This window comes from Girardinichthys multiradiatus, chromosome 22, assembly GCF_021462225.1.
Source record: "Girardinichthys multiradiatus isolate DD_20200921_A chromosome 22, DD_fGirMul_XY1, whole genome shotgun sequence".
Taxonomy (NCBI): Eukaryota; Metazoa; Chordata; class Actinopteri; order Cyprinodontiformes; family Goodeidae; genus Girardinichthys; species Girardinichthys multiradiatus.
Window position 1 is genome coordinate 27,174,798 of NC_061814.1, and position 9,987 is coordinate 27,184,784.

The 9,987-nt window shown below is 39.8% G+C and overlaps 1 protein-coding gene across 2 annotated transcripts; it reads right to left on the reverse strand.

Moving 5' to 3' along the window:
- Nucleotides 1-1,942: 1,942 nt before the first annotated feature.
- Nucleotides 1,943-9,549, reverse strand: drgx (dorsal root ganglia homeobox). Of its 2 annotated transcripts, none has more exons than XM_047352089.1 (7): nucleotides 8,420-9,549; nucleotides 8,237-8,316; nucleotides 7,395-7,495; nucleotides 6,896-6,997; nucleotides 3,544-3,716; nucleotides 3,070-3,182; nucleotides 1,943-2,976 (listed from the first exon to the last, which is right to left on the reverse strand). In XM_047352089.1, the coding sequence occupies exons 1-7, from the start codon at nucleotides 8,434-8,436 to the stop codon at nucleotides 2,603-2,605; spliced, it is 960 nt and encodes a 319-aa protein (XP_047208045.1). In that variant the 5' UTR covers nucleotides 8,437-9,549; the 3' UTR covers nucleotides 1,943-2,602. The 2 variants fall into 2 exon arrangements, with proteins under 2 accessions (XP_047208045.1, XP_047208046.1); XM_047352090.1 differs by having other exon boundaries at nucleotides 8,442-9,547.
- Nucleotides 9,550-9,987: the final 438 nt, after the last annotated feature.

Sequence of the window (9,987 nt, forward strand, 5' to 3'; positions counted from 1 at the left end):
CATTTCCAAAAAAACATTCTCGACTAACATGATTGTATTCTTCCTAAATGCTCTGGTTCCCTGGAGAGTTCTGAGATCAGCTCATGAAGAATGGACAGGATTGCTGCTCACTAAGTCCCTCTAGTGGATGAAATGAAAACACACACCCACAATGATACTCTGCAGAAATGACTTGCACCTTGCAATTCTGCATCTTCCTTTCAAAATAGTTTTAGTAAGAAGCCACTGAGCCCTGTGAGTATTGATCACTAACGCTGATGTTGCTCCTCCCTGTGCTGAGTCAGGAAAAAGGGAGAGCTGTGGTTATGTGGCAGACATCAGACAGGCCCATCACTCGCTGCATTAAGATGTGCTTTGTTTGTATAATCTCCATTCAGACATGAACTCGACTGATTCTAATTGATTGTGTTATTGATCAGCTCTGTTGCAGGAATTAAAAGCAAAGATGATGGGTTAGGAGGCCATTTTGGGGCCTTCAGAGGAACAGGCCTGACTGCGCTTTAGGAGTTACATCTAACTTTAAATTCGGTGTAAAGATTTGCAGGGGTTTCTTGAGTGTGCAGTGTCTCTGTTTGTAGAGGCAGATGGCTGTGGGAACACATTTTACTGCTTCTTTGCAGAAAAAAAAATTTCATTACTGCAACAAAAGAAGTCCATTAGCAGCAATGTAAGAACAGAGTTTAACCGCTGTCCCCCCACGTTCACCGTGTTTGTCTGCTTTTTCTGGCCGCTCTCCAGCTAATTTGATATAACAATGCTCCACAAAACATACCCAGGACTTTTTTTTTTAGGTGATAGAGAATTATCAATGATGCCACATGCACAAGCTGAATGTCAACAACCAACTTGACTTGTTCATGAAATATTAAAGCGGTGAATTATGGCCACCATGCAGAACTTAATGATGATCGGAGTCATTATGACTTCAGCTTCCTTTGTTTTGGCAAATGATTGAATTCAACAGCTACTGTTGTCAGTTTTGGGGAGATTGAATGAGTTTTTTGGTGCCTTTTGTATGAGGTCTGCTATCCAATCTGCCACATTGTGGAAGTGAGGCTGATTTAATGTGTTATCGTTAACTGCCATGTAACTCGGCTTAACATGGTTGCTCTCCCATTGACTTAAAACAAAACCATTATATTAGAACATGATGTTTTCTATAGATTAAGTAAAGTACCTGCTACATAAACCAAAAATGCACTGATAAGTATCTAATTTTTAAAACTTTTGTTTTCATCAAACTAATCTAACATTATTTAGGGTTATTTTGTGCTTCAGTAAAATAAAAATCTTGCCAAATCTTAAAGTCCAGTACATGAATGCTTCACTTTATTGGTATAGCTGTAAGATATTTACAACATGCACACACAATGGAATAATAATAATAAGTATAAGAATAATAATGAACAGAAGATTTTGAGTGCTCTGTGTACAATCTGGTATGACTTATGACATTATCTCCTTCTCCCATGTCACGGGTGGGGGTGTCTCCTCATCAATTATTGAACCGGTACTTCATGGTAATACATAATTTCCCATCAATTATTCACGATAATGTGTGTGTAGTTTACTTAATTGTGTTATCGACTATCAAAAGTAATTTCCTGGAAATCCTCAAGGACGCAAATTGAATCAGGCAAACTACTCTGCAGTTAAGTATAATCAGTCCGATCAGCTGACCCGTTATTCAAGAGCCATTTCAGTGTGAGGATGGAAAAATCAAAAGTCAACAACTATGTGGACAGCAATTTTAAATTCAACATAACTAATAGAATAAAAATATTTTTTTGGAAGGGATTTATTAAAAAAATGTTTAGTAGCAGGAACAGAGAGCGTTCCTAAAAGTAAATAAATGATAAGAGTCATCTCCTGGCTTTAAGAGTGGCTCATAAATAATGCATCACAACAGATGGCTGGAGCGAGAGGCAACAGGAGAGGAACATGAGCGACTACATCTTTAATTGTTTTAAAGAACATGTCACAACAGGACTGGTGTGTTCCCTGTCTGCTGCCACTACAGATGTGCTAACAGAGAGGGAGGGATAACTGAATACACACACTGACATTGACTTTTTTTTTTTTACAAGGAGCACAGCTGATTATTAATAAAGTGCACTTTCACTTTAAAATAAAAAATAAAAAATAGAGAGCATTGTTTTGTCTCACTGCTGACTTTTTAAAAAATCCTCAGTCCTGCCATCACTTCAACAATCACTCTTCATGCATTGACATTCAAAATGTAAGCAACGGTCCCCACAGGATTATTTAAATTCACACTATCAAATAGGCCTCTGCTTCACACATAATGCTTCTATGTTTTACATAATATAGCCCAAGAGTGCGTGTAGATGGATAAAAATAAAAAAACACAGTTTTGTCTTTCCGAGCGTAGCGATCACCCAGTTATTCACCATTTCTCACAAGGATACTTTACTATCAAATAAATACGTTTATGTTTGCATCCATACAAAATGTCTGTCCCAGGATTTTTCTGGAGTCAGTCAGTAGTTGTGCTTTGTTGCTCATTTTGGAGCAGAGGAGATAAGGAATAAGGAGGCATAATCACAGATTATCAGCAACATTCACGTTTGTGTCCACCTCCTCACTTCTTCTCCAGAGGGTCCTTGGAGCAGTGAGGATGTTTGTCAGAACTGCCGCCCAAGATTGGGACTTTTGTGACAGTGCCAGGACTGGAGCTGTCTCCCCCTCTAAGGCCACCGCCGGGCACCTCGATGGTGGGCCCCACAGAGGGCCTGACCACCCCGGCCGTGCTCACACTGGAAAGGACTCCCACGCCGGCTCCTGGTGTGGCTGAGGCACTGAGCAGGTTGGCAGACTGCAACACCGCCTCTGAATGCTCGCGGGCCTTCATGCGCAGGGCCGCGACGCTGGCTGTGCGGTTTCCCTGACAGCCGTAGGGAGGAAGGAAGGACAAGCCCATGGGGTCAGAGACACAGCAGGAGCACAAACCATTCCCTGGGAAAACAATAATAAAAGGTTGGATTTTCTAACGACTTGTTAAAAGCTATATAACAGGATCATCAGACTGGTAATGAGAAGCATATTTGCCTTTTAGTGTAGCCACGTGTGAGAGTGCCTGGGCGTAGGTAGCAGAGTTCAGGAGCGTGCCTGGAATACATGATGGAAAGAATGGACCACCTGGACCCACCGTCCTGTTGATGCTGGATAGAGCAGACAAAATGCATGTAAATAACACTGTACATTGAAGATTATATGTTTATCATAATAATGTACACCAATATGACAATAAATATCTATATTTTCTAACATCAAGAAATTTTTTATTGTCCCTAAAAGGAAAAATGTTATTAATAGTGCTACATGTAGCTGCAAAAATAGGCCCTGTCACATACAGGTATACATGTATATAAACAAATTTAAAATGAAATGGAAATTACTTGGATGACTTGCAAAAAAATACAGTGAGGGTAAATCAGAGAGAATTTTTCCGGTAAATTTCCAAGACCCAGGTTAGGTACTTTGGCCATATGTCACAACATTTATCTGTCTGTCTTCCTTTACCTCTGCTGTATCTCCAAAGGTTCTTTCTGTTTCCTGCCATGGTCCACAGGGGACTGAGAGTTGAGACTGCGAGATGGAGGGGTACCATCACTCATCGACTCCTTCCCTGCTTCAGGTTCTGACCCCCCTCGCTCCGTCTTCCTCCACTTTGCTCTGCGGTTCTGAAACCAAACCTGGAAAACAGTGGAAGTAAAGCATGGGACACGTTTCAACAGAGCATCAATTTCTAACTTGTAAAGATTTTCTGCTGGAAACTATTTTAGAATATCACAGACAGGTGAAATATTATTTTTTTAAGTACAGGGCAATAGACAACTACCCAAAACATACATATAACCAAGAAAGAGATAGATCCAGACATATTATGTTTACATTACAGTAACATTTAAATTTAACTGACAGTAATATAATCAATGACTGTGCATTATTCATTCTCCATTAAAATCACTAAAAGAAATCTGGATTGATCTTATCCAGATGAGCAAGAAAGGACAAGAACTCCCATATTTCCAAGAATACACATCATAGTTCAGTTTGTATAATCATCAATCTATTTGTTAAAATCCATTTGAAGTCTGATCCAGTTTAATATTTGAAAGGATTGAGAATTTGGAGACTTCCAATCTTCCAATGTGAGTTTTTAAGACACCTGGGAGACATTTGTACTGTCTTCAGCAGGTGCGATGTAGACTGTGAGAAACAAAAAGCTAAGTTCGGCTTCTGGATGAAAACTCTTTCCATTAGCTTAAAAATAGTAGATGAATATTTTGAAGCCAAATCCAACCATTTGAAGCAAAAAATCAAAAATCAGTGACAAATCCGTCACATGTTAAGACAGAGAGACACATTAAGAGCAATCTACAAAAGAGGTGTTGCCTTTAAACCCTGATAAAAGAAAAAATTTGAAAATTCTTAAAATGCTTAAATAAAAGCATTTTATTATTTTTAAATATCACCAGAAATTCTTCTGTTATAACTGATGCATTAGGCATTTATGTTCACGTGTTTATCACATCCTCCCCAACCAAAAGGATATGAATCCTATGCACTCAAAAGCTCATAGCAAAAATCCGCAATAAAACCCCAAACAACTGAAGCACTCATCCTTAAAATATACTGAAATAAAAAAAGTATGACAACTGATGCACAAATTTTAGTAAAATATTTAATAAAATAGTTATGTATGACTGTATTAAAGAGTCGTTTTCCAGTAACAATCAACCTCTTAACAAACTTTTGGTCCTCTATCCATTTTAAAAGCAAGAATATGTACTTTATAAAATCTGTGTTTCTTAGAAAGTGTGTGTGGCCATCTTGGACTTAGATCTTTCATCAGAAGCAGAAAATAAGCAAAGGAGTGAATACAGCAAGTTTTTCAGAAAAAGGACCAACTTAATTTAGGAAGTGGAGGGTTTCATAATTATGTATATCAAAAATTATACATTTGACATCAAGGTTTAATATGGTTTGTTACCACTGAGCTCCAAACAGAATTACTATACAGCAAAGAAGGGAGGAACTCTTCTTTGCCCATCTTAATAAATGTATGATCAAGGCAGTCTAGTCTTTTCAGTTTATCTCTTTGTAAAAGCATTTTTATATTCAGAGGTAAAACATATATTTGGCTTATTTATGGATTCCAGGTTCCGACATGTACATGAACATTTCTTAAATGTTCTGAACTTTTATTGTACAATTTTAAAATAAAGTGAGTTCACAATGCGTAATTACTTTATCTTCCCTTTATTTATTTTTACATTTTTAAGCATTTTGTTGTTTAACAGTGGCATTTTTTTGTAGAAATTTGATCGTCAACCATGTTGAGCCATTTGCCCCGGCAAACTGGGTCTGGCACTGTGATTATGATGTTGTGCCCCCATACTGTTTTAAGTCTAGGAACGCCCCTGACCCTGTCAAGTATAATATTCAGTTCTGTTAGCAGGTCTAGGAAAGCTGAATCAGATGAGCTAAGCTCATATGAAGAAGGTGTTTGAACCTGCCTCACCAAGTGATCTAATTTCCCACCCTCCACTAATTTATCCCCAAAAACTTCACGGTCCACACAGCAAAGAGCACATATAGCCAAGTTCTTGGGATCTTAATCGACTGAAGGTCAGTGCCTGTAACAACATTTAATTGAGCAATTTTTCATTATCATATTTTAATGACTTCCCACTGACAGTTGTGCTGCCCGTGAGAGAGGCAGCTATGATGAAGTCGTTTATTTCCCTATTTAGTGATTGTTTGACAACATCAGATTCGATTAGGACTTGGTTCTAGCAGGCATTAATCATGATGTGTGAATGGAGGTTAGAGTCTGCGTGCATGTGCTCCGCATCCTCCCCATTGTGGCAGAGGCTATAAATGATGTCAACAGCCAAACAAAACGCATGCATTCATTCTGCAGAGAAAGGGACAACATTTTCATGGCAGGACAACAATGCATCCAATGGACTTATCTCACCCCTGCACCTTCCAGCTAGAAGTCGCGCCCCCCCCCACCCCCCTCACACACACACGCACCCATCTCTGAATGGGCTATAATTGCTCCATTAATCTCAATTTGCTGCGTGCTCTTAATGGGGGGGGCATTGACACTTTACAAAAAAAAAAGAGGGGAGCAACAACACTACAAGAGAAAGGAAATTTATTTTCTAATAATAATGTAAGTTTAATATCCCTTGCATAGTGCGGTGGATTCATGTTCAGATTTAATAATAGGAATGCGGTAATCGGATTAGGAGGGGAAATAATTTGTTTACAATCCCTAATTTACAGCGCTGGATTCCATTATCAAGCCCCGCCATTGGGTTTAAGCGATAGTAAAGATGACCCTGGGGAACAAAAAGCCAAACTATTATATTTCCTACAATTAGATCTGCTGCGCACAACAAAACCCAAAAGCAAATCTGGAATGCAGGGAAATTACATACAGGATGCCTAACTTAATTACATCTGGCCAAGTTTATAACCGCGTACATGTGCAGGGCGGGAGCCGAATATCAATTATTACATTTTAAGACGTGAGTGTGGGACAGAGTCAGTAATAATTTGGGGACGGATTATGACCTTTGTCCACCTCTTAAAAAAAAACAAAAAAACACACACACATCATCCGTGCGTCACCAGATCTGCACGGATGATGTACCCCTGCCTATGCAGAAGCGGACAAATTAGTGCAGAACATTATCGCTGCTTAATTATGAATGACCGATTAATCAGGCTAATCTAATATTCACCATTATGTTGATGTTATTAAAGTGTATCGCTGGGATGACAGAGTGGCTTCATTTACCCTCCCTTCCCTTGCGTGGTCAGACGTGCCCAGTGACACCGCCTGCATGCGGCTTACCTGCACCCTGGCTTCGGTCAGGTTGATTTTCATGGCCAGCTCCTCCCGGGTGAACACGTCTGGGTAGTGAGTCTGTGCAAAGACAGCCTCCAATGCCTCCAACTGCAGGGACACAAAATAAGGTTGTGCACAACTTTCAGTTTAATATTAAATAATTCTTTCTTTCTTTCTTTCTTTCTTTTTCTTTCTTTCTTTCTTTTTCTTTCTTTCTTTCTTAAACCTCACTAATTTTGAGCATTGCCAAAAAAAGACATGAAATTATTTAGGGTCTATTCAACTATTGGTATTAATCCGAGAAAAAAAGAAGAAAATAATCTATAGGGGAAAACTCCTCAATTTTTGACAACTTTGCCAACTTTTCGTCGATTTTCCTTTGCAATCAATTGTTTATTTTTTTTTTTTTATTATTATTTTTTGTGCCTGTATTATCCCTTACCGTCCCAATGCAGATTTTTTTCTGCTAACTTGTGTGTGCTGGAAAAAAAGGCCAAGTTATTACCTGTTGTAAAGTGAATGTTGTTCTGTTTCTGCGCTGCTTCCTCCGCAGAAATCCATCGTCGAAATCAGCCGGGGCGTGGTTTCCAAAACCGCCTGAATTAACTAAAAAACAAAATAAATAAAGAACAATCAGAAACAGATGATTAATTCTTTTATTTGACAAATAGAATGTTTAGAAACTGTTTTATAATTCAGCTTTGTGTTTCTTTTTATTTTAAGCAGCCAGAGACGGGGAAAGGGGACTATTTGTTTTAAATAAGAAAATGAAGGCCCACAAATTGGCCAACTGGTCATATTTTGTTTCCTTCGGTTTCATGAAACATTGATGCTAAGAGTCTAAAGGGAACCATGATGAACTAAGAGCCATGACACCCAACATCTGTGCCCGGGACAAAGCGGGCCCATCTGCCCCGGGGCCAAACCACCAGCGCTTCTCACCAACGCAGCCAACAAAATGCCACAAACAGAGAGGAAAAATCACATTTAACCCTTTATACCCACCTTTGGATTGTGACCAACGCAAAGTAGCCATTCTTTTATTCAAAGTTATTATTGTTATTATAATCATTGATATTTTAAATAAAGCAATCGATTAGAAGAAAAAAAATATTGCTGGAAAACTACGTGTTTAGCCGCAGAATCAGTAATAAAGCATTTAAAACACTATTTATTTTGATGATAGGAAAATAAAGTATAAAAAACTAAGGCGGCCTATTCTGGGAACAGACTTTGTGCGCTCTGTCTAAACAAAACTTATTTAAGGTCATTCATCGCAGCAGAAATATTTTTAGAGCTGCGCACATCTAAATTAAAACGTTAAAATATAAGTGAGGGAAAACTCACGAGTGTTGGAGCGACAGCACTCTCCGTCAAGTTGAGGCGGGCAGTGAAAGTAGAACATCCTTGATGGCACGTCTTGGAACCTGGAACATAGAGGAAAAAGTTTCAGCCTCCCTCAGACGTCCTCAGCACTATCAGCCTGATCTTGCGGCAGGTTAAACCAAAACGGAGGAGGAGTTTTCAGACCTGAGACTGGAGCGCATCCTACCTGCAAGTCAGGATCCTGATGAGAGTGAGTTTGCGCTCTGGAGAGAAGCGGCTGATGCTGCGCTCCCACTGACTCTCTGCTTGGGAGTGTCCAAATCCTTCCTGCTCTCTTCTCTCTTTCTCCAACACACACACACACACACACACACACACACACACGCTCTCTCGTTCTCTCTCTCTCTCTGGGAGTGTCCAGATGTCTCTATAACTGTATAACTGTCTACAGAGTGTTAAGGCTTTCAGCTGTAGTGTCGCAGAATCTCACGCCTAATTGGTCCTAATCGGATTATCACGTCTTTGTCTCTCTCACCCCGAACCCCTGGTGTGTGTGTGTGTGTGTATGTTGTGTGTGGAAAGACAGAAATAAAGAAAGAGGGGAGACATGCCCAAGGTGCCTAAAAAATTCATCACAAGTGATTGTTATTTCAGAGTCGGGCATATTCCCTAACCATAAACATGCACACATACCCGCTGCACTTTTTATTTGGTTCTTTCATATATTAAAAAAAGGAGGATGACTGCTTTTGGGTTTTAGATTGACTGTCGGGTGGGTTAATGGCTCGTCAGGGTGTGTTAGGGGGTCCACTTTACAAGGGGTTGCGCGCGTAGAGCACTCACAAGGCCAAATTTTTGATTTTGTTCACAGCAAGGGGTCCTGCGATTTATTTCGCTTCCTCAGATAAATGATCTGCTGCGGGACCCTTTCAATTAGTTTTAAAGCGCATCGGGGACGACAGAGCGTAGACGCCATGCGTCTCTGAGGTGGAGGCAAAATGAGGCTTCGAGAAGCAGCTGAAATTTAGAAGAGGAGTGCGGGATTGGACTAAACCACATAAAGTGCAGAAAATCCCTTCTAATGGCGCGTAATTGGTTCTGTAATATCATTACAGGCGGATAATGGCCAGTTACAGGGCCCCGCGCTATTAAGGGTTTCCCTGGCGTGCAGCGTTTATGTTATTAAAGGGGGAATATAATGATATTTTAGTTATTAAATGCGCGTAATTAATTTATGCACCGCTGAAAATAAAGTTGTTATTATGACCTCGGTGAAGTGCGTGAAGAAAATTGAAATCAAATAACACTTGATAACTTTATCCCAATATTTGGTCTAGACAACTCTGATAGAAGTGTGATTGTTTCCCGTCAGCGACTTTCCTTTGGATCCTCTGACGATTGGTCAAGCGTCCATAACGTCATAACAATGCTCCATGTCAGCGGTCAGAGAGAAGTGACTTGCTGATTTCCGGACCCGCATTTGGACCTGCACCCGAGATGTTCCAGATAACTGAGGAAACCATGATTTATTCAACTATCAGGGACATTTCAGGACCTTGATCTGCAGGGTCTGCTCTTGATTGGGAAGATATGGCTCACAGCTCAGGGCACCATAGGCTGGGGGACACCTCGAGCTCTCAGAAAAATGCTGCCAGTTTTGTATTGGCAATTTGCAAGTTTGATAAATAGGATTTCTGCAGGATCATAAGTCTTAAATGTAATCATCTTAATTTTAGGAATCTAATAGTCTAGATCCATCCTGTTTTGCAAAT